Source organism: Equus przewalskii, chromosome X (genome assembly GCF_037783145.1).
Source record: "Equus przewalskii isolate Varuska chromosome X, EquPr2, whole genome shotgun sequence".
Taxonomy (NCBI): domain Eukaryota; kingdom Metazoa; phylum Chordata; class Mammalia; order Perissodactyla; family Equidae; genus Equus; species Equus przewalskii.
In genome coordinates, this window is record NC_091863.1 from 67,261,861 (window position 1) to 67,286,683 (window position 24,823).

The following is a 24,823-nucleotide window of genomic DNA, read 5'->3' on the forward strand; positions in this document are numbered from 1 at the left end:
CTCATAGCTCTCCTTTCGTTAATTTACTTGTTCACAGTTTGGCAGAAAAGCTTTCAAATTAATAAGAAAGGATGGGCAGTATAACCAATTAGCAAACTATAAAATTGCCTTAATTTTTGTTCAGATCACTGTCGAGAACCCAAATTCGCTACTTTTGTTTTTTTAATTCTAAATTTTACTTCAAACTACAGATTCTTCCACTGCATTTCTAGTTTGAGGACTATAAAGTCGTAGGTCTAATGCTTGTTTACTAATGAGAAAGGAGTGCAAGAAAAATCTTGCTGTAGACCATGCATGGATAATACAAAATCACAGAGTTTCAGAAAACTGTATAAGACAAAGTAAATCTAGTCAGAATTATTACTTCATAAAGGAGTGTAACGACCATTTCGTTCATTTCCTTCATTTTACACATGCATAAACTGAAGCCTTGGGAAGTTAGACGACACAGTTTCTCCCTTGTTCTGGTCAGTGACCTATAATGCATCTCTGCAGGCCCATTTTAGAGAGTTTTCTTTTTTAAGATTGGCACCTGAGCTAACATCTGTTGCCAATCTTCCTTTTTGTTTTTTCTTCTTCTCCCCAAAGCCCCCAGTACATAGTTGTATATTCTAGCTGTAGGTCCTTCAGGTTGTGCTGTGTGGGGTGCTGCCTCAGCTTGGCCCGATGTGTGGTACTATGTCCATGCCCAGGATCTGAATCAGCAAAACCCAAGGCCACCAAAGCAGACCGCGTGAACTTAACCACTCAGCCACGGGGCTGGCCCTATTTGAGAAAGTTTTAAAAGAAATTAAAATCAAGATTAAGAAGGTGGGAATTAGTGGACAGAGCACTAGCAGTAAAAGTCAGGAGACACGCGTTCTCATCCTAGCCCTACCATAACTAGCTGTGTTATATTAAGTCCTTCACTTTTCTTCTCTGGGACTCAGTTTTTCATTTCTAAAATGGAGGAGTTGGTTTAGATATTCATTAAAGTTCTTATAACTCAAGAATTTTTCTCACCACTCTAATAAGCTTGTATACTGTCAATCCAAAAAGTAAAATTGGCCAATTGTTTTACCTGAAAAATGAATTTCTTCGGGAACAACCAAAAGAATTGCAATTCGGGATATACAGACTATGGTGGACCATAGGCACATCTGGAGAACAAAGGCGGGGAGCTTGCTTTTATAGGGAAAAAAGGGGAGTTGGGAGGGGCTGTAATAAACAAAAAAGTCCATTGGAGGAAAATGGGAGTCCACCAAGTAGAGGATTTCCATTGGTTGGGGTGCTACACTCTTTCCTTGACTGAGCTGTTGCCAGATGGAGAGAGGAATCTTCCTTCCTCCTGCTGAGTAGTAAAGTAGTAAACACCTTCTGTCAGAGATGTAAGGGTAGGTCTTTTCCTGCTTGGAGTAACTGACGACCATAGGGTATGCTGATCACAGGGCATGAGAGCTCCCCCTTCAGGCCTTCCCGACTGCAATTTAGTTGAGGTTTCTTCATCAATTTCACAAGACTTACTAACAATAATAGTCTATCACACACATATACACACATAAAATTATGATAAGTTGGGAATTTTCATATTGTTATGTTGACTTTTAGATTAAGAAGTGAGTGTAAATTGCCATAAGGGCTGTACATTATGAGTTGGTCAATATTATAGTGACTAGACATTGAGCCAATCATAAAATTAGGTGAACAAGAATGGAAGGTGCTGATTTCAATCAGTTAAATATATGTAATTTGAACATAACGTAAAAGTTACCATTTTCAGATTCAGTGACAGAAAAACACAACTTTTGTGTTTCTAGATGTTCATGTAGTTACTTTTCTATAATTGTAGCACTTTCAGTTTTAAAGGCATCTTTTCATTCTCATTAAACTTACCATTTTCTACTTGTCTGTTGCAAGCTGAAATTTTGGTTCCCAAGTAAAAATTAACTAGCAGCTTCTAAATCAGCTTGCTCTTTTTGTGTGCTATTCCAGGGCTGTATTTTGAGAACCTGGAGCCAGAGGATGATTTGCTGTTTTAAATCCATCAGTGTTACACTGAGCAGCATCCTAAAGTTAAGAATTTAACTGAACAGTTGAATAAAAGGATAAATTTCTAATTAACAGTCAAATAAACCACAACAGTTTTTCCACTGCTTTCCATTTGCTTGATTGTGGTTTTACTGAAGATATAGATATTTAAGTGCTGTACTAAAGACTGAACAAATAGGATTTAATGTTTCATGAGTTTAAAGTCACTGCAATATAGACCACAAGTTCATATAAAATATATGAATTAGTGTCTAGGCCTCTTAACTTTGAATCAAATGTAAGGAGATACAGGAGAACAACTAACAATATGAGACTGTAAGTGATAAGGGGATCACATCGTTTTAGAGATTTTCATTAACTCACGTTTGAACTACTTCAGTACTTTAACAAATACATCTAGTCTCATTGGGAAACTTGGGTTTTGTTCCATATCTTCCCCCAAATAACTGACCTATGACAGGTCACTGTGAAACTGTTTCTTCATCTTCAAAGTGAAGAGATTGAACTGAATGGCTCCTAAATATCTTAGTAGTGCTATTACACTATGATTCTTTACTACCTTAATATTACTTTCCGTATTTGCTCACTGACTTTTTCTTCAGTGATGTCAGACAGATAGCATTTACTTGAAAGAATGCATGGATATTGAAATTTTCCATCTTTTCTGTGAATTAAAAATATGTTGGGACTCATTCGTTAATTCTCTCAGTATCATTGTATGAGACACACATTTTGCATGGAATTTCTTGTCTATAAGATATTTTGCTGATTTTTATTTTTCACAGAGTAAGAATCCATATATTGTTCACAAAAATCCACAATTTACACTATCAATGATGAAACAATGAGTAATTCAACAATTATCATAGTCAGGATCCAATTCTTAATTGCTAGTCAGAGGAGCTGATATAAATTCTGGAAATTTTCCTGATATACTTTTGGTTATGAGGCACTCAGCCCTGGCTGTCCTAAGTGGGGTCTGTTTGTTTAAATCCTTGCCATCATATTTTCTGCCCAGCATTACCCTTGGATGCTGAATAGGTCATTTGGAGGATTGGAATTCAATAAAGCTAAATATGGAAAGAAAATCTCTGGAAGGATCTAGAAAATGTAGAAATGTGTATCATCAATCCAGAGACTAAAGCCATTTTCTTTCAGGTCCTTTCTTTGCCATGATTCATGGACAAGCTAGTGTGGTGAAAAGTTTGCTTCATTTTGAGCTTTCTATGCATTGTAAAGAACACAGAGTGACAAACTAGAACATTAGTGATTCTTCCAAACATACACAGTTAGATGTTCTAGGCTGTACTTCCTTCCCCTTACACCTTCGATAAGGGCTCACCTCACCCCTTGGAATCAGATTCTTCTAATAACAGCAGTTATGTTTTCTTTTTGCAACAACCAATATATGCCTTCTTTTCCTTGATTTGCATTTTCATGGGAGAATGGATTTCACTGAATTCTAAAATACTGTTTCAAATCTGCCAGATGTTTTTTTCATTTTGGCGTGTGGCACCAGTGCACTAATAGATGGTTAGGGATTTTGACACCATCTAAAAATAATTAAGTTGAATTTACTGGACTTTTTGGGGGGCGTTGTTGGAGTATGGATTGTTCTATTTTTAGTACTGTTTCCTTGTATTTTTCATGATACTGCCTGATATAGACTTCCTAGAAGAAAGAATTTCAAACTTAAGCACTCACTTTTTTGGGGTAGTGGGGGTTATTCCTACTTCTTTGCACCATTATATGAAGTTAAAAAAATAGCCTTATAGTAATACACAATAATGTAATTATGCTACAGGGGCTGGCACACTTTCCCAGGTGGCCTGCCATGCTTTCGTTTATTTGATCCCTCACTGTACAAGGATGGTAGAAGGAGAAGGTAAAAGGTAAAAGGAGAATGGTAAAAGGGTAGAAAGACTACCTGAAGTCTTTTTCTCCCTCACCTAAGGTGACTCTCATAGGGAAGATAGTCCATCATCTAGCAGAAGTGCCAACAAGAATATTAACTAGAAAGTGTTTCCTTCTAGCATTTCAGAGTGCTTCCTCCAACACTGTTGTTTTTGGTGGTATTTAGTACATGGAGAGTTCTGTCTAAAACAACTGTCAGCAGCTCATAACAGACAGCAGAACACATTAGTAAAAGTTTTGGAATTTCTCAAACAATTTTCATATTACTGTTTCTCTCTGTCTTGAATTGGAGATCAGACTCACATTCAATGCTTTTTTTAGATTTTCAAACTGTCCGTTTTAAGATGGAGTAATTACAGGAGTTGAAAATTACTTTGTTAAAGAATATTATTCACAAATTGGACTTGGGTTTACTTTTGGCTTGTGCTGTGTAGCGTAGGCCTGGTATGAAATGTATCCAGCTTTCAATTACATTAAGAAATGATTCTGGTTTTAGGTATAACAGCTGCAGCAATGGCCGAGGCGATGAAGCTGCAGAAGATGAAGCTTATGGCTATGAACACTCTTCAGGGAAATGGAAGCCAAAATGGGACCGAATCAGAGCCTGATGATCTTAATTCTAATACAGGTGAGTGTCTTCAGGAATCCAAGGCAGGTGACTCTTATTGATTTATTCCAGGATGAGAGAGAGGAGGGATGAGGGGGGAGGAGGGGATAATATGTATACTTTGATTATAAGAAATTACCACAGAACAATGCTTAACCCTCCCTCTAACTTGTACATTGAAACTAGAAAACCATTACAGGTCAGAATCCAATTTCAGGAAGCATTGAGTTATCTCCATTGTCTTGTTGCAGTGGGATTGAATTCTAATTTGTAGAGTGCTAGCTATTGCACCTTCTGCCTAGTAAAGGCTGCCTTCTTCAGTTTCACCACAGGCTTCTTACTCCATCTTTCTCTAAGTAATTTAACACTGAAAGGCGGTTATGAGAATCCTCCTTGGCTGGGCTGTAGTCTCTCCAGCTGGAGTACCACCTCCTTAGCTAAGTGAAGGTGCTGGCAGACTCAAGGCATTATCAGCAGGGGTTAAAGAAAAGAGGAAGAACAAGGAGCAAGCAAAGAAAAAAAGATGGAAGAAGAGAAGAGAAAAGAAAGATGCCTGTAGAGTAGAATGTCCCCTGGCTTCTGACTTCTTGTTTTTTCTCCTTTACCCTGTGATGATTGTACCTTGGCTTTGATCATAATATCACCCCTCAGATGTCTTTTGGAAGTAGGCGGGATTTTAACTATTAACATACATGAATGGATAAATAAATAATCAAATATATAAATATGGCTTAATTTTAGTGGTGAATAATAAGGGACAACCAAAGATGGTCTTAGAAACCATAAGTTTCAAATCTACCTCTGCAGTTAAGTTTAATATAATGTGACAAGCAGATTGGTAGAAGCCTTATCTCTCTTCTTCTACACTGCTAGTTCAAGCATAGTGGGGCCTTCTTTTGGAGGGAAAAGTAAAGGAGAATTAAAGAGGGAAATTATTGAATCAAATCAGTATGAAAAACTAGTCTGAATTTAATACAGTGGAGCTCTCTTCATCTAAAATTGAAAAGTTCATGGTGAATTATAGAGTGAGAATTGGTCTTCAACCAGTACTCACAGTAAGCAATCAATGAAAAAATGCAGACTTTTACTGGATTCATGGTAACTGGAAGCAACACAATGGCAAAACTAAAATTAACACTAAGCCAAAGCATAATAATAACAGTAAGAAGTTACCAGTTACCATGTACCAAGTAGCCCCTGTGGTTTTTTTCCTTTAGTTCCAAACATTTTCTTCTTGAGCTATAAATGACATATAACATTGTGCAAGATTAATGTATACAACGTGTTGATTTGATACACTTATATATTGCAATATGATTACCACTGTAGTGTTAGCTAATACCTTCATTATGTCACAAAACTATCATTTCTTTTTTGTGGTGAGAACATTTAAGATCTATTCTCTTAGCAACTTTTGAGTATACAATATGGTATTATTAACTCTAATCAAAATGCTGTGCATTAGATCCCCAGAACTTACTCATCTTCTATCTCCCATGTTAACTCATTTAACTCTTACCAAATTCCTAGAAAAAAAGGCATTTTCAATATGCCCATTTTGCAGATCAGGAAACAGGCATAGAGTGGTTCAGCTTTTTCCATAGTTGTAAAGCTAGTAAGTGGCAGAGCTGTTTCAATCCCATGTCTGATTAAGTCCAAAGTGTTTCTCTTTCTACGGTCTTCCTCCTCTTCAATGCTGTTTTGTAACATGTTATGCTAAGGTGACAGCTTGCTTCCTGAGACAAGTTTTTTCATCTGAATTCTCTTAGGCAGTTAAGGGGCAGGTAAGAAGAAAACCTGTCACAAAACAAGTCTTTACAAAATTATAAAGATTGAAATCATAGCAAGTACCCTTTTTTTTTTTTTTTTTAAAGATTTTATTTTTTCCGTTTTCTCCCCAAAGCCCCCCAGTACATAGTTGTGTATTCTTCGCTGTGGGTTCTTCTAGTTGTGGCATGTGGGACGCTGCCTCAGCGTGGTCTGATGAGCAGTGCCATGTCCGCGCCCAGGATTCGAACTAACGAAACACTGGGCCGCCTGCAGCGGAGCGCGCGAACTTAACCACTCGGCCACGGGGCCAGCCCCAGCAAGTACCCTTTTTGACCACAATGTAATGAAACTGGAAATCAATAACAGCAAGAAAATGGGAAAATTTATGAATACATGGAAAATAAACAATAATCCCTTGAACAACTATTGAGTCAAAGAGGAAATCAAGAGGGAGTTTAAAAAGTATCTCTAGACAAATGAAAACAAAACCTACCAAGACTATGGGAGGCAGCAAAAGTATTATTAAGAGGGAAGTTTATAGTGATAAGTGCCTATGTTAGAAAAGAAGAAAAATCTCAAATAAACAATCTAATTTTACACTTCAAGGAACTAGAAGAAAGAAGAACAAACTAAGCCCAGAGTTGGCAGAAGGAAGGAAATAATAAAGATTATAGCAGAAACAAATCAAATGGAGAATTAAAAAATAGAAAAAATCAATAAAACTGAGTTGATTTTTCAAAAAGACAAACGAAATCAACAAATCCTTAACTAGACTAGGGAAAAAAGAGAGACGACTCAAATACATATAATCAGAAATGAAACAGAAAGCATTACAATGATGCCTCCGAAATATAAAGGTTCACAAAGGACTATTAGACACAATTATACACCAACAAACTGGATAACCTAAAAAAAAAGATGAATTCCTAGAAATATACAACTACCAAAACTGAATCAAGAGGAAATAGAAAGCATGAATAGATTAATTTCTACTAAGGAAATTGAATCAGTAATCACAAACTCCCCAACATATGTGACATTCTAGAACAGGTCAAACTAATCTATGGTGGGAAAAAGAGCAGTGCTTGCCTCTGGAGGTAGGGTGGAGGAGGGAATTGACTGGCATGAGGGAAATTTCTGGGCTAATAGAAATGTTCTGTGTCTTGATAGAGGTTTGGGTTACACAGGTATGTGCATTGTCCAATCTCATTGAATAAGATTCATTGAGTGATAAGATTTGTGCATTTCATGGTATGTAACTATTAAGGGACAAAAAAGCATTAAAAAATTATAAAGCCGTTAAAAAAAAAAAAAACTTCCCAACAACAAAGAGCCCAGGTCCAGATGATTTATCTGGTGAATTCTACCAAACATGCAAAGAAGAATTAACTCTAATCCTTCTCAAACTCTTCCAAAAATTGAAGAGGAGGGAACACTTCCAAACTCATTTTACAAGTCCAGCATTACACTGATAAAAATGCCAGACAAGGATACTACCAGAAAAAATAAAAGGCCAATATCCCTGATGAATATAGATACATGAATTCTCAATAAAATACTATCAAACAAAATTTAACAGTACATTGAATGGGTCATAGATGACCAAGAGGTATTTATCCCTGGGATGCAAGGTTGTTTTAACATATGCAAATAAATCAATGTGTTATAAAAAATTAACAAAATGAGGGAAAAAAATCACATGGTGTTGACAAGGGAGATATCAGTTAACAGCATTTAGGATCTGATTACTGTTTATGGGCATGGTCTTCCAGAATGTTTTTGGTTCAAGTAGAAATGGGAAATCAGACATTCAAACAAAAGAAAAGCTAGATATCGGAGAATCACTAACGCTCTATTTATAAGATAGGTACGAGATTCAATCAGGCAAAGGAGAATCAGTCAAGGCAGTAATAATATTCAATCAAGTGGGTTGTGAGGTATCATATGAGAAAAACATATTGAATGTTTTATATAGTTTGTGTGGTTACCTAGAGGCTGAGCATTAGATTATGATGTAATGTGGTTATTTCAGCTTTGGTTACACAGAATTCCAGTAGTATAGTTGAAGTGACTAGCAAATATTAGATGTCCCATTAAGGTCCAGTATGTGAATGAAATAAGCCTTGTGGCTAGTGACTATTAATAAGCCACATCAGAGATGAGAGTAATTCTTGAATATGATTCTTAACTAAATTCAGTTTTCATCCACAATGGGCAATATTCCAGCAATAAAAAAGGCAATATGTTGACACTATGAAAAGACAAAATCATTGGTTTTCAAATGTGTATGATCTAGGAGAAGAAAATAAAAAATGATTCAATATATAAATGACTATACTCATGGACTGTGGTAAAAGCAATGAGAGGAACAGAGTACTGTAAGAATATAGAGAAAGAGGAAATTTCTTCTGAATAAGAATCAAGAAGGAATTTAAGTGTAGGATGTGACATTTGAACTGGTCTTTGAAGGATGTGAAAGTGAAAATGATAAAATGGATGGCTTTGAATGATGTTAGGGAGACTGTACAGTTGATTCCCCAGGGCAGTAGTTTTCAAATAGCGGTTCTCAGAGCTCTCAGCCTGTCTCTAGGAGTTAAGTAATAGTTGAGGATTTGGCTTGAGGAAATATTATGTTTGATAACTAGAAAATTTTGATTAATTGCATTCTTAGGTTAATTATTAAGCACTTGTTTACAATCTTATTGACAATTATTTCTAAAATTACATTTTAGAGATCTAAGTGACTTGAAATAATTAAGTACAACCCCTTCATACTACAGATGATATGCGGAGGGTAAGAAATTGACTTATTTGTGGTCACAAAGCTAATTAACGAAAGAGGTGGCACTGGTCTTTCTGCTATAACATTATGCCTCCCATGTTTGAATTGATTTTCCAGTATGGTCTAAGGTATATAATGGAATTTCTTTCCTTAATATTAAGTCTCAATCAATAAGCCTGGAGATGGAGATGCAGCTGATAAAGGAGATTGTCCTTAATTTAGACTGACCAAAGTTCTATTTACAAGATAGATACTGGACCTCGGGTCAGACTTGACCTGACCTCAGGATCTACTGTGGGCTTTACTATTTCGACTATATCTCTGATAGGTTTTCTTTCATGACGTTATCTTTCTCCTAAATCAAGTGTGGCATAGAAAAGAAATTTTTGGAGTTCTGAAACTGGGTCCAATTAATTGAGCCTTAAAAATATGCTAAACCTATAAATATTCCAAATGATGAAAAATTTTAGAACTTTCCATCATTTTTTAAGTATAAGCTCAATGACAGATCTCAGCTCTCAAATCAATCTGAGTGAATGTTTCTTATTTTTCACTCATGGGCAGCATTTATTTTTATAAGGTAAAATTGTAAATAGAAATGAATAATCTTTCTTCATCCCATTTATCTGTGGTCGTGTGAATGTTTCTCTTCAGAGAAAGATTTTTGGCTCTTATAAGCCATTTTCACAATCATCTGTATAGCCAGGAAACTCAAAAAAAGGAGACTTTTTTCAATTTCAGAAGGAGCATGCTCTATTTTAAATGCTATATTGTGGCAGGATTGCTATTCAATTTTATCATTGTTATTAGTTGTTAAATCCCCAAGAGGCAAAGTATGGCAGCTGTAAAAATGTATTAAATGTTCAATTAAAATTCTGTGTTGAGGTTAATATATTTACCTAACTTGTCGTTTAAAAAAGATTCACATTTTATTTTCTCTGCACTTCTCTCATAACTTCTTATCCCAACCCCTATTACCCACTTGATTCTTGGCATTTCATTGTGGAAGTCCTGGTTTTTCATTTGTGATAGGTTTTGGCAAAATATGGAGTGAAACATCATCTTCTCCATAACTTAAACTCAACAGGAAAATGTACAGACATGTAACATTTTCGTAGAGAGTATGAGATCAGCCATTGCACATTTTGTTCTTCAAAAAACCAATCAGGATAGCCAAAGAGCACATGTTCCATGACTTAAAGTAATTTTCAAATCTATTGACATATCCTGAAACAAGCAGGACAGGAAGCCTGAATTTAGTTGAGATGTTTGAATGTAAGCGAATAGGAATTTTCCTTCCCTGAATTCTTATATCTCCTCCTGTTTAAAATTGATATTTTTGGATGATTCTATGAGAGTAGAGGCAGGAAAGGAAGAAAATAAAATTAAGAACATTAGACTTGAAAAGGAAAAGCAAACATAGAAGTTGGGAGATTCTTAGGCAAGAACAGCATTTTCTCTTTTGAAGACAGACCTATAGTTTCTTTGATTCAAGGTTTTGTTTAATAGCTCCTTTAATGGCTGCACCATGACTCTGCATCAAGATTTCAGCATGAATAACAACCTGTTCGTGTTTCATTTAGCTCCAAATGAGAAATTCTGTCTTTTATTGTTTTAGGAAATTAGTCTGTGTACTATTGCTCCTGGAGCTTTATAATTAATCACTAAAGGTTATGGCTGTGGAGAGTTTGTGGGAAATAGACGCCTGAACGATTATAATTGTAGCTGTCAAATCAGAAATATAGTTATACAGCAGCAGGTCTTTTTTTTTTTTTTAACTACAGCAAAGACTTCAAGGGTCGCCCATTTACTTGTAGAAACAAATGGAGTATTTTTCAACTGCATTGCTTATTTCAGGGAGAACCGAGCACAATGACTTCCTCTGGAGAATCCAAGATGATAACCATGTAAATCTTTATCCTCTGAGTCCCTGCTTGTTCTGACTTTTGTGTTTAGCTTCTGAGCAGATGTTGAGTATTTTACCTTTTAGAAAATATAGTTTATAGTGGAAAGAACTAAAGTATATATGGTTGATTAACTTACAAAATTCAATTGGAAAATCCCAAGGTTACCTTTTTTCTTTATGTTATCCAAACACCTCGTTAGATACGGAACAAGATGTTTCTAGAGAATCAAGTGAGGCATGCTTGTTTTTATTAGATCCTGGTACCAAGAACTGTTTTAGACAGCTTTTCCCATAGAATTGTAAACTTTTATCACTCTGTCCATCTTTCTTCTGTGCCTACGGCCCCTTAAAAAGGAACGTAAGTCAGGAGAACCCATTGTATTTTTAAAGACTCTTCTGAAAACTTATTCCAGGAATAAGCAACTCTCACTAATGGGGGATTATTTATTTTGTCTACTCTTAATAGCTTACTCATGTAGAGGATTAAGAACTTCTTGTTTTATCAGTGTTATTAAGGCAGTTTGTGTAAAAACACCTCCACGTTAAGCCTAAGCATTATCTTTTCTTCACAATAAATAATCTGAAATGATGTGATCTTTCTTTATTGATCTTATTTGCCAACCTATAATCATTCTGTGTGTTGCTTGTTAATACTCCAGCTTCCTCCTGCCCCTAACTAGACCATCGTTAGACCAAGGGGCGGAACTCCACTTCTGAGGAAGGAGCTAACCAGTGTTGGATCTACTGTCTTGGTTCCTATGTGTTATGCTCCTTTAGCATTTCTGTGTTTTTGTACATTAATTCTAAATACCTAGTTCTGCTACAGTTTTCTACTGTGATTTTGAACAAGTCCTCTCCTCTCTTTGTGCCTTAGTTACAATAAAGGTGTTTGAGATAATCGTTATTGCCTTTGAATTATAATCTTCATTTCTATGGTTCTTGAAGATCATCTTTCTGTCCCCATCATCCGTTTGTATTGTTTTCACCTAATGAGTGCTCTCCTGAATCTGGTGCTCTGACATTCCATACCACCCATTTCTTATTGAGCCTTCCATTTAGTGATGTCACTTCAGGTTCTGAACCCATCATCAGAAGGTTTAGGCTAGCGTCACCTGATCAAAATTTACCTATGTCCATGTTCAGGGCACTGATATAAATGTTTACCTGCCCTTGGGATCTCAGAGATATTTTGTATTGTCGCCCCAAACTGACGTTGATCCATGGCTGACCACTTTGAGTGCCCCTCTCCTGCCTCCTGGGAACTCTCTCCAGGTGTGTGACCTGCTTGGATTTTCACAGTTTATTGATGAGCCAATTGTTCACACTGGTCTCAAAAACCTTGATAAAGTCAAAATAAATTACATCTACTGCTTCCCCTCTATTTCTTAGGCTGTCATTCTGTCACAGAAGGAGATTAGATTCGTCTGACAAGACTTGATCTTTAGGAAGCCATGCTGGGTGTTACCCAGCATACTGTCCTCTTCAAGGTATTTGCAAATTGATTTGCAGTATCTTCTAGGAAACACATGTTTTCCTTACAGATTAAATGCAAGCAGGTGAAAAATAATAGAAAAGGAAAATGTAAGCAATGATTGTTAAACTGGATCAAGAAAAATAGAATTTTAGTTCCTGTCTCTAAAACCTTTGGAGACATTATTGCAAATGAGTTGTCATATATGTGTTATCTGGGAGACTATGTTCGTAAATGGGGTTTACAATAAACTACTGGTCTATTTTATCATTTTAAAATAGGTCATTTGTGAATTTATTGGAATTTGACAAAAACTTCAACTTGCTTATTACAGTGCAGATTTCAAAAGCTGATTTACAGCATTTATCTATCTCTTGAGTATATGTGTATCTAAAAATTAAAATAATAGTCATTATGCATTGTCATGTGTGTTTCTAGTTTCATTATAAAGGGAAGTTTAATATGCATAAAGTTTTATGTGGAGTTGGGCTCATTAAATATTCTTCCATATTTAATAAATGTTCACATTTAGTAAACGTATTAGTGTAGAGGACTTGGAAATAGTCACTATTTTTTCTAAACTCTAATTCTCTATGGTTCCATGACACTTGGTTATCATCAATACTGCAGTATGAATATGACCAGTGTATGCAGTGAACCTATTGCATGCACTAAACCCAAGTTCAATAAATACTTGTGTCTTTATTGGAAAGTTTAAAGGTTTTCTAACATCCAAAGTGAATTTTTTTGTCTTTGTTTTCGTCTTGCAAAAGCAGCTTTTATTATACAGAAAAAATTTTGAAAGCAAATGTTCAGAAAGTTTCTTATTTTGTCACTCAAATTAACATTAGTTTATCAAGTGCAAATACTTTTTTCTGCACTTTGGAACTAGAAAACTTATCTAACCTTTTTTAAATTGAGATATAATTAACATATAGCACTATATTAGTTTGATACTAATATAGATGTATGGATACAGATGTACAACATAAAGATTCAACATTTGCATATATTACACAATGATCACCACAATAAATCTGATCACCATACATATCTGTAATATCTGTCACCATACATACTTATAAAAAATTTTTTTCTTGTGATGAGAACTTTTAAGATTTATTCTCTCAGAAACTTTCAGATATGCAATACAGAGTTATGAACTATAGTCACCATGCTGTACACTACATCCCCATGACTTATTTATTTTATAACTGAAAGTTTGTGCCTTTTGACCCCCTTCCCCTGTTTTGCCCATCCCTCACTCCTTGCCTCTGGCAACCACCAATCTGTTCTCTGTATCTGTGAGCTCAGCTTTTTGTTTGTCTGTTTGTTTTATATTCCGCATATATGTGAGATCGTACAGTATTTGTCTTTTGCCATCTAACTTATTTCACTTAACGTAATGCCCTCAAGGTCCATCCAGGTTGATGCAAAATGAATTTTTTATTAAAATATAATTCACATACCACACAATTCGCCCTTTTAAAGTATACAATTCGGTGGTGTTAGTATACTCACAGATTTGTGCAACTATCATCGTTACCTAATTTCAGAAATTTTTAATCATCTTCAAAAAAATTCTCATATCCATTAAGAGTCAATCCCCATTTCCCCCCAACCCCCAACCCCTGGGAATCACTAATCTACCCATGCGTTGTACTGTCTCTATGGATTTGCCTATTTTAGACACTTCATATAAATAGAATCTTACAATATGTGACCTCTTAGATCTGACTTCTTTAACTTGACATAATGTTTTCAAGGTTCATCCATGTTGTAGCATTTATCAGTATTTCATTCCGTTTAATGCCTGAATAATATTCCATCATGTGAATATACTACATTTTGTTTCACCATTCATCTGTTGATAGACGTTTGGGTTGTTTCCACTTTTTGCCCATTATAAGTAATGTTGCTATCAATGTTCATGTGCAAGTTTTTAGTGAACATATGTTTTCATTTCTCTTGGGTATATACCTAGAAATGGAATTGCTTGGTCAAATGGTAACTCTGTGTTTAACATTTTTTTTTGTTTTTTTTTATTCTTTTATTTTTTTATTTATTTATTTTTAATTTTTATTTTTTTCGAATGTACATCATATTTCGAATTCTGTATACATTACATCATGTTCACCACCCGAACACTAATTATAGTGCATCCCCTCACATGTGACCCTAATCACCCCTTTTGCCCTCCCCCCTCCCCGCTTCCCCAATGGTAACCACCAGTCCAATCTCCAATGCTATGTTTTGTTTTTTTTTGTCGTTTTTATCTTCTACTTATGAGTGAGAAACATTTTGAAGAAAAGCCAAACTGTTTTCCGAAGTGGCTACAACATTTTACATTCTCAAAGTAAAATTTGCAGGTTATATATGCACAAATTGGTTTCAAAACTTAGATTTTAATTTGTCCTGCATTTCCTAGGTACTCTGCACTCTATGGTCTTTGTTGTGCAAATTTTGTGACATTCCAACGTTGTAATTCCCCTTTTTAGAGGCAAGCTGATCCTGCTGAGTAGCAGAAACTCCAGTGCCCCCAAGAATGTTAAGAAGAGCAAAGGTTGTGGCTTTAAAGAGAATTTAAGAAGTGAAATCTGATAGTTTGGTTGATGTAGGGAGAGAGGAATTGACCTCTGACTTTTCTAAAGCTTAGAGTATATCAGTATACAACAGGGAAATAAATAATACCACAAAGGGATCATCATAACAGTATCGTCATCAAAACCAATACAAACCTCCTAAAATTAGCCTGGCACTCTAACCCTGGGTACAGGTCATGGGTGGAGGTAAGATTGTTCAGAGGGAAAAAAGTTAGCCAAAGAAGGGTGGGAAGAGTCCTACCAGCAGGGATAAAGGCATGCCTTTTTGGCTCCAGGGGTGGGGGGAGGGTTGTGCAAGACTCTCCTGCAAAAATAGAACAAATACAAGTACAAGACAAGAAGAAACCCTGAATTGGGTGTTTGTCACTGGCTGAAATATCTTAAGATACATTGTTCATGGATTCAGTTATGTCCTCTTAGGGCTTTTCCTTTCTCTCTCTGCTTATTATGGAGAGTTAGACCTTAATCTTAAACCTTAAAGCAGTTAAATAGGAGCCATTTCAACGAAATTATTAGACCAAAAATTACACACACACGTATTTATATTTACGTATTACACACATACATATATTCTTTATCTGTGTATAAACACATATATCATGTTAATGATAAAAGGATAATGCTTACACATAAGATAAGTAGTTATTTATCAAAATACTCTCAATATATTTCTTCTTAAATTTTCTTAATAAGTAATTAAGCAGTAAAATATGAGGTGAAGGGAAAAAAAACCTGAGTACACACAGTGAAAATCAGTAGCTCTCTGGGAATAAAAGAAGAATATAGTTGGAGAAATTTTCTAGAAATCTCAATTAAGGCCACTGAGTCTCAGGGTAGAAACTCAACATGGAAACTTAACCCACTGTAGGAAATATTGATTTCACTCATGTGTGAGAGTTTTGGTTTCTGACTTACTGAGAGAAGTTGATTGGGCATGGATTTCCAAAGAGCATGTTTCCTTTAGCAAAGTTACATTCAATTAATCAAGTAATATAAGACACTTGATCAGAGCTGGCCTTATCTGTAAGTAAGATGATTTCGTGGACTCTGGGAAATCACGGTGTTTCTGCCATTGCTAACTCTCCTAGTACATGTCTAATGCAAAGTATGAAGTTCATTTCAAAGCTCCCCAGGGTATTAAAATTTTCACACTTATTAGTTGTTTACATCATAGTGTGAATGAAAGTGTGAGAGTTGGTGCTGATGAGAGGAGGGACTTCCCTGGGCAAAGCCTAAGGGATAGAGATTGTGTACAACAGGGAAAAAAGAGAACTGAAGGTTAGGAGCCCAAACACTTACTCTGCCTGTTTCACATTTTACCTTGTTCTTTTCTGAACCCACAACATTTCCTAAGGAAAGGTATTTCTAAGTTTTATTGAAGATGCCTAAGTTCCTTTCTCGCCACGAAAATGAAAGTCACTTCACAGGTATTATTCCCCACGTGCAAATTGAGTCCATGTCTACTTTACCTAATGCATTCTCAGATCAGGTTTCTTTTTCTTTATGAATCAAGCCTCACTAACTGGGTCATGAATGGTTACAAGTGCCTCCTCTAGGTGATCATTATAAGATCCCAATATTTATCTTAAACGGCTTGCAGAAATGTGCAGAGAAACCTCTAGAAACCCCCAGGACTTATTTGCATCTAAATCATTTTTTAACCAGGAGGCAAAAGTTCTTTTCTCCAGATGCTCAAGGCTTGCATTTTATGGGACAGTAGCTTCTATAAAAAATATATACCTCATTGTAAAAATAGAGCACAAATGCTCTTCCCTTCAAACTTTCTGGCTTTTAGACCGCTTCATCTTGCTGGGATATAATCAATGGAACATCAATGCATTGTACTCGAGATCATACCTGCTCCCATAAAGCACTGAGAGAGGAACAAAGCATTTGTTTTCCTTGTGTAGACTCTGAAGTTAAAATGCATGATTTAATAAATGTGTTTTTCCAAAAGAGATATCAAGCAGTATTAAATACTGCAGTGGTATTTCCTTACGAAGTTCAAATATTTCGAGTATAGACCTTTTTTGGGGAGCGAGGGAGGAGTGGTGATGTTTGAGGAATCAAGAGAATGGAGAAAAGTGTCCTGTTATAAAGTTCTATTGTTGTTGTGCCTTTTTTCCGACTGTACCTGCCATGGAGTTTTCTCATAAATGCAAACATCCTTCACAATCTGTTTAAAAAACCACAAATACATCACTCAGAGGAATATTTAAAGAACCATCAGGAGGGGAAAAACTCATTGGTTTAATGGAATGCTGTCAAGTCAAATCAGCATCACGAATGACACTGGGGCAGAATTGATACTTTTGCACTGACATGTTAAAAGAAAAGCCCATGCATTATTTAAAAAAAACCAGAAATCTGTCAGCTGCATGATTGCCGAGTTAGCAGAAGCAGGAGGAGGATGCTCAAGTTGAAAAGAAATGCGTAGGCACAGATCCATATTGTAACCTTTCATGTCTACACCCGCCATGAATAGTCAGCTATTACGCGGTCAGCACTTTTGAATTTTTCTCTTTTAAATTTTCAAGTGCTTCAAAAGGCAAAAGAGGTAGGTCTTTTATTCTAAAAAAGCAAAATGTCTAGTGTTGGAGTAAAGATGACAAGACTAAAGAAAGACTTTTTCATCTTTGTGAGTGCTGTGCAGGTTTCCCAGGGGTGTTTTGGAGTTGTTAAGGTAGATATTATTTTTACACATTTATCCCATGAAAAAAGTATTTTCTTAAGCATTTTCCTCTCAAAAAATGGGAGGATACACTTTGTTTTAGTGCTTTAACCACACTAGCATACCATTTACATACATGGAAAGTTTTACGCTATACTAATATAAAAATGAGTATACAAGGTACTATACATATCAGCTTTTTGTGTGTGTGTGTGAGGAAGATTCGCCCTGAGCTAATATCTGTTGCCAATCTTTCTCTTTTTTTCCTTGAGAAAGATTAGCCCTGAGCTAACATCTGTGCCAGTCTTCCTCTGTTTTTCCTGTGGGTCACTGCTACAGCATGACTGATGAGCAGTGTAGGTCCACGCCTGGGATCCAAACCCATGAACCCTGGACCACCAAAGTGGAACACTCCCAGCACAACCACTACACCATGGGGCTGGCCCCATATCAGAATTTTTAATAATTGTATTGAATACATAGTGGTGGCATCTCTCTAGTACCATATTGCCAAAATATAGTTCTTGACCTCCTGATGTCCTTCTATTACTCCTGTGAGGCAAATACTCTTCTTATTACATGGAAGAGAAAAGAAAGATACAAACAAATCAAGTGCCCTCCTTAAGATTACATGGTTTAACAGGAGAAAATTAGTGGTAATAGAGACAAAATCTTCTGTCTAGTGAGCCTAGTGCGCTTTCTGTGCTACTGCTGTACCCCGACTTTTCTCTGTAAGTGGCTTTGCATTTATGTGTTTAATTGTCTCTCCACCAGAAAACAGGTTAATAAAAATCTTCTACTCCTTATTAGCTGCTAATTTATAGTCAATGAAGGGAAAATCATATGACTAGCTAACTAGCAGTAATGGTACAGAATAGAAAAATAAGATTTTAGTTATCATCTATATTTTGGAAAAGTCTGTCCAGATAGATTGTAGAAGTTGAATTGCTAATGAGGTAGTCTAATTTAAAATTGTACCATACTTTGGTAGAAAATTATAAACCTTCTGATATTGCTACCACTGGAAATAATTAATAGGAGTAATTTATAGAACACATGTTATTCCCTGTTTCCTGGACCCCTTGCCTTTCTATGGGGGGAGATGTGCATACTTTGGCATGTAGATGGTTAAACTTTCTTTTCGTTAGTTCTTGTGAGTTTTGCAGTATGTAGATGACTCCTTTGGGAGGAGCATCAATTTACACCTTTTTATTTTCAAAAAATCATCAGCACCATTATCTGCTATTTCTACTGACAAATTCACAATAAGCGAAACACTCAGGGAGCTAAATGAATATTTTCGATCTACCTGTGGAATGGTCTTAGGTCTAAATTACCACTTTTGCTTAGCTCCTTTGTCTCTTGGTATTTTCTAACTATCCTCTCCTTTTCCTCTTTTTTACTCCACTTCTGAGCTATGTCTACCTTTGGAATTAACTGCCAGGTATATTAATAAGAGCATTTCATGTACTGTAGTAATGCTTCTGGAGTTGTGTGTGAGAGAGCAAAGGGAAGAGAAAAGCGAAGAAGAGACAGAGATGTCCCTCCTAGGCAAAGTTTTCCTGATTATTTCCCACTTTGGATGGTATCATTATCTGTTATACTTATTTCTGAAAATGCATTTGGTACATACCGCACTTGATGAAGTGGTTGTATTGATCGCAGGCTACTGGATTACATCTGATAAGGCTGAAGCCCTGCCCTCAAGCAAGAAGCAAGAACTGCCAGGATAATTTGAGAATGAGGACAATTAAGAGGGTGCATTTGACATTAAATTAGAAAGTCGCAGAGTAAACCAGTCAGTTATTAGATGTTAGGAGATCTGGGTTCCAGGACCACCTCTGCCAAGAAGTAGCTGTGAGACCTTGAGCAATTCTCTTGCTGTACTTGACCCTCCGTTTTTTGATGTGTAAAAGGAGGAATTGGAACTAGATGGCATTTAAGGACAATTCCAGCTGTGGGAATTCTACCTTTGTGCATAGGGTGAGCGGTTATTGCTGGCACTCTAATTTCAGAAGGGGACAAGAGAGGTGTTCTGTAGACAGGTAAGGGAAGCCATTTGGTTTAAAGACTGCCTGTAATTAATTTTAGAAAACTAGTAATCCAGATACAGTTTCATTGTCAACTCTCTGTTTCTTTTTTTTTTTTTTTAAAGATTTTATTTTTTCCTTTTTCTCCCCAAAGCCCCCCGGTACATAGTTGTGTATTCTTCGTTGTGGCTTCCTCTGGTTGTGGCATGTGGGACGCTGCCTCAGCGTGGTCTGACGAGCAGTGCCATGTCCGTGCCCAGGATTCGAACCGACGAAACACTGGGCTGCCTGCAGTGGAGCGCGCGAACTTAACCACTGGGCCACGGGGCCAGCCCCAACTCTCTGTTTCTTTTCTAGAATTCTAGCATAACTAGAATACATCTTGTTCATTCATATTAGAAAACACTGAATCGCTATGTAGTGCATCTCAAGAGTATACGGTAAAGAAAATGGCCCTGGTCAAAAAACACCCTTTCCCCACAGTAAAAGGGTAAATGCATTAATATAATATATACTGGAAGAAGAATTGGGTTTGTCGTTGTTCTTGAAAGAGTTAAAAAAAAAACCCCAGTGAGAAGCCTTCTCTCTCCTTTGCCTGTAAAACCAAATCAATTGCGTTTATCTTCCTTCAGTTCAGAATAGCTCTGATCTCCATGAGCTCTATGGCTTAACATACTGTGAACAGCAACCCTGTAAAGCTCTCTTTGGACGACCCAACAGACTTTTCCATAACAAAAGTTGTAACTAAATAAAGTGCATTAGATTGTGTACCTCAGTCCTTCAGCAGTGCTTCCCGGTATAGTCTTCCCTGGATGCATTAACGTTAATGGGAACTGCATGCACTCATTGAAGGAAAATATATACCTCTTAGTTTGTATTTCAGCCATTTAGGCATATTGCATGATCTCCTTTACTTGATTTATCTGGTCTGTAACCTTCCTTGCATTCTAAGAACTGGCACTGTGTTTTAACAGCAAAAAAAAAAGAAAATAATAATAACTTTGTCTCATTGAATCAAAATTACCTACTTGCAAGTAATCTGTTTTAATATGGAAGCTTTGTTGTACCAAATTTACTTTGAAGTCTAAGGAACACGTCTTTGTAGAGCACAAGGAAATACCCTCAGGCACCTGCCAACTAATAGGAAAGGAGCCTTTCAGTTTCTTGCTATATTTGCTACACGAACTAAATGCAGTGCAACAAAATCTAATGACAAAATGCAAGTAGCGCGGTTAAACTGTTTAGAATGAATCGTTTTCACATGTCTATCACCTTGCTGATCTTCTACAAATTTATGGTCTGTGAGTACAGAGGTCTAAATCTTCAAAGCTTGAAAAACAGAGGTGCAGCATGAACTAATCTTCATTTTTTCCCCTATCTTCTTACAGCAGCACTAATGGAAATGTATTTTGTTTAATGACTCTGAAATCCTGTTTGTAATTAGATGTGGGAATTGGTCTTACTTTGTAACAGATGATACTGGAATAATAATATGAGAGATGCTACATTGAGACCACTATCCTCCTAAATCTATATCATTTTTCATTTTATTGACAGGAGATGTGTGCAAGGAACAAAGAAATTGATTTTAAAAAGGAGGAAAATAAGATCTAATAAAAACTTCCAATCCAAATAGTTTAATGTTACTTTCAATATATTGCAGTGGGGGGAGGAAAGTGCACGCACCTTGTTTTTAATTTTAGGAAACAAGGGTTTTAGATTTGTTGCTTTGTTCCTGATAATGATCTTTGAATGTTATTGCAAAGACTAGGTAGAGAAGTTTAATTAAGTGACAGAGATCATATCACTGAAGCATGTGTTATACGTTAGTATGATTATAAAAAATAATTAATATTGTCTTTTAAAGCACAATTTTAGATTCAAACAAAGAATTTAAAGAGTGGACAGACTGAATGCAACAGCTGTTCTGCGCATGACCTTCTTCATCGTCAGTAAATGCTACTGTTACAAATCATTCTGGTCACTAAAGATTTAGTAGTGTTTGTAGGTCTTAGATATTTTTATATTTAATGCTAATGGCCTCCAGGAGCCACAAAAAGATGTACAAAGAAATTAGATATATTATGGAGAGCTTTCATCTTCCCTTCAAAACACACGTGTTATTGCCATTTGTGGTGGTAAGAATGCTCGGGCCCTTTCTTGGGGATTTTGATTAGTACGTACTTAAAAGTATTTGATGAGCAATTTAGGTGTTATTGCCTTCCTTTGCTTTCTAATTCATGTGTTGGACTCTCCTTAGTAGATCCAAGACTTGGAAAAAGAGAAAAAATATTGTGGGTCATTTCCTTGGAGGCTCAGATTTGTCTAGCAGTTTAGTTTATAAAGCAGTTTCACCCCTATTATTCCTTTTATCACAAAAATCCTGTAAAGTAGGGCTACTATTATCATTATCCCTTTTTGACAGTTGAAGAAACCAAAGCCCAAAGAGGCGCAGAGATTTGGCTAAGTTCAAACAGTATATCATCAAATACATTACTTTTAACTCGAAAGCCAACATTCTTCCACGGCAAAATAACTCATTGTGAAGAAATTAAATAGAGAACGCATATGGTTCCATCAATAGACAGGTTAATAGATTTTGGTGACTTCATAATGGGTAAGAACACAATGTAATTAGAATGGAAATGTCCCTAAACCGTGAGTTCATGACTCTGCTCACATTGTAAAGCAATGGAATAGATTTCAATTCAATGATGGTGAACAGAATCTATTTGCTGTGATAACCAGTATTTTTTTTTTCATGAAACATAGGACCATCACTGGGTTCCCTACTATTTCCTTGCAAAAGGAATCAAAGATCATATCAGTGACAAAGCAACAATTATAAAATCCTTGTTTCTTAAGATTAAAAACAAGGCATGTGCACTTTACCTCCCCTGTTGCTATATGTTGCAAACACCAACATATTTGTATTGGAGGTTTTCATTAGATTTTCTTTTCCTACTTTTTAAAATCAATTTCTTTCTTATTTTTACACATAATCTCTTAGCTATAAGGGCTAGTAAAATGACCTTTTTGAACTCAAATGTACAAATTAACTGTAGGAATTCTAGCTGCTTCATTCTGAAGTGCTAGAAAGCTCCATATATGTATTTAGCAACATGATGATTGTCTAGTTTCCCTGTTTATATTCATTAGCCTAGAATAATGTCTCATGTAATGTTGGCATGATAAATATATAAAGGATAGATCAATTATATCAACTTTAACAGATATTCCTAACACATAGTAGGTACCCGATAAATATGTACTGAATGCTGATTATGTAGTGTGCCATTGTATTCTATACATGATACTGAGAGTCCTGGGGATTACTATACTGTAGGACATACTACAACTCTAGATCTGTCTTCATTATTGACAAAGATTCTTTTGTCAATAAAAACAAAGAATTGCATTTTCCTGCAAAGTCCAAAATAAATACACAGTAAATGGAAATTGTATAACTAACATTGTTTTGTCTTCTAAACAGCCTACAGGGACGTATACTTAAAGATAAAATGCTTATAATGAGCAATTCTGTAATGAGATTCAACTTAAAACATTCAAAGGAAAACATTAAATTTGTTGCTGTGATTTACTACTGCAAACAGTCAGTCATGGCAGTTCTGATCAGTGGATTATTTTGAATCACTTCCAATTTGAAAGATAAGCTTTGCCTTAGTTATGGGAGCATTAGTACAGGAAAATTTAGGCATTAGGCGTGGCAAGTAACATAACAAGGTGACCATAGAGAATTTGGAGAAAATTCAGGGGCTGGCTCCAGGGCCGAGTGGTTAAGTTCGTGCGCTCCGCTGCAGTGGCCCAGGGTTCGGATCCTGGGCATGGACATGGCACTGCTCCTCAGGCCACGTTGAGGCGGCGTCCCACATCCCACAACTAGAAGGACCTGCAACTAAGATATACAGCTATGTACGGGGGTCGGGGAGGTTGGGGAGATAAAAGCAGAAAAAAAAAAAAAGAAAATTCAAGCAACTGAGACCACCAGAGTCTAAGATATTTTGATGTGCCCTTCATAGTTTTCATAGCATGTTTCAGGGTAAATGGAAGAGGGTAGTGGGTGTTGCTTGGTAGATATAAAGCTAGAAGGAATTGAAACAATATGAACCAAACCAATGGGGCCTAGATATTCCAAAAGTAAAAGTCAAGGAATGCTTGAAATGGACTCATCGGAAATCTGTGAAAGATCAAGAAATTGAATAAAAAAAGAGGCTGAAATAAAATTAAATAGAGATGCTGGATTAGAATGGTCAATAAAATAAGCAAAGAAAAAAATATACAAGAATAAGTGCAGACATTTCTGCGTTCTTCACCCATTTATGGAAACACTCAGAGAATCTCATCATATCTGAGTTGAATTCTGCTATACAAATTATCCTGAATTAGGATTTCTTAAAGGTAGGAATGCAATATAAATCAAAAAAGAAACAGCCCTAAAACTATAATAACAGAGAAGAATAAGGACAGGATTGTACACCTAGCCATCTAAAACATTGTAAATATAGAATGGAGAGACAGATTATATATTGCAAAAAACTACCCTAAAAATACATAACAGACTACTTGTTTTCTTCATTTACACCTCCACCCGATCCACGTATTCTTCTATCCTTTAATTCATGTATTCATTCCATAAACATTTATTGATTGCCTATTCTATGGCATTGATCTTAAGGAGAATAAGACAGTCCTCTCTGCGGAGATACTCATAGAAGTGTTATGAAGACAAAATGAAACAATGAATTTGAAAGTGCTTTCACAAGTTAAAAGTACTTTACAAATGCTAAGCAGTTTTATGCAAATTACCAGTATATGTGATGATTATTTCCTAAATGTGGATAGTGTTTACAGACCATTTGAATGAAATGGGCCTCACGATCATCTTTTTATTAATTTTTAAGGTAATTCTGGGAAATATATGTGGGAGGAGAAGTGGTTAGCAACATTTTCTGTGTAATTGCTGTGATATATTATAGGTATATAGTTGGTATAGAACTTTTTGTTTCAAAGCAGTTTTATA

The 24,823-nt window shown here is 36.0% G+C and overlaps 1 protein-coding gene across 7 annotated transcripts in view; it reads left to right on the top strand.

Annotated features, from left to right (window-relative positions):
* The window catches only part of DACH2 (dachshund family transcription factor 2), a 466,299-nt gene that overhangs the window by 322,339 nt on the left and 119,137 nt on the right, over window positions 1-24,823 (top strand). For all 7 annotated transcript variants that reach the window (XM_070604000.1, XM_070603995.1, XM_070603994.1 and 4 more), the window contains one exon: window positions 4,439-4,570. In XM_070604000.1, coding sequence (XP_070460101.1) covers window positions 4,439-4,570 — 132 coding nt within the window. The remainder of the gene's footprint in view (window positions 1-4,438; window positions 4,571-24,823) is intronic.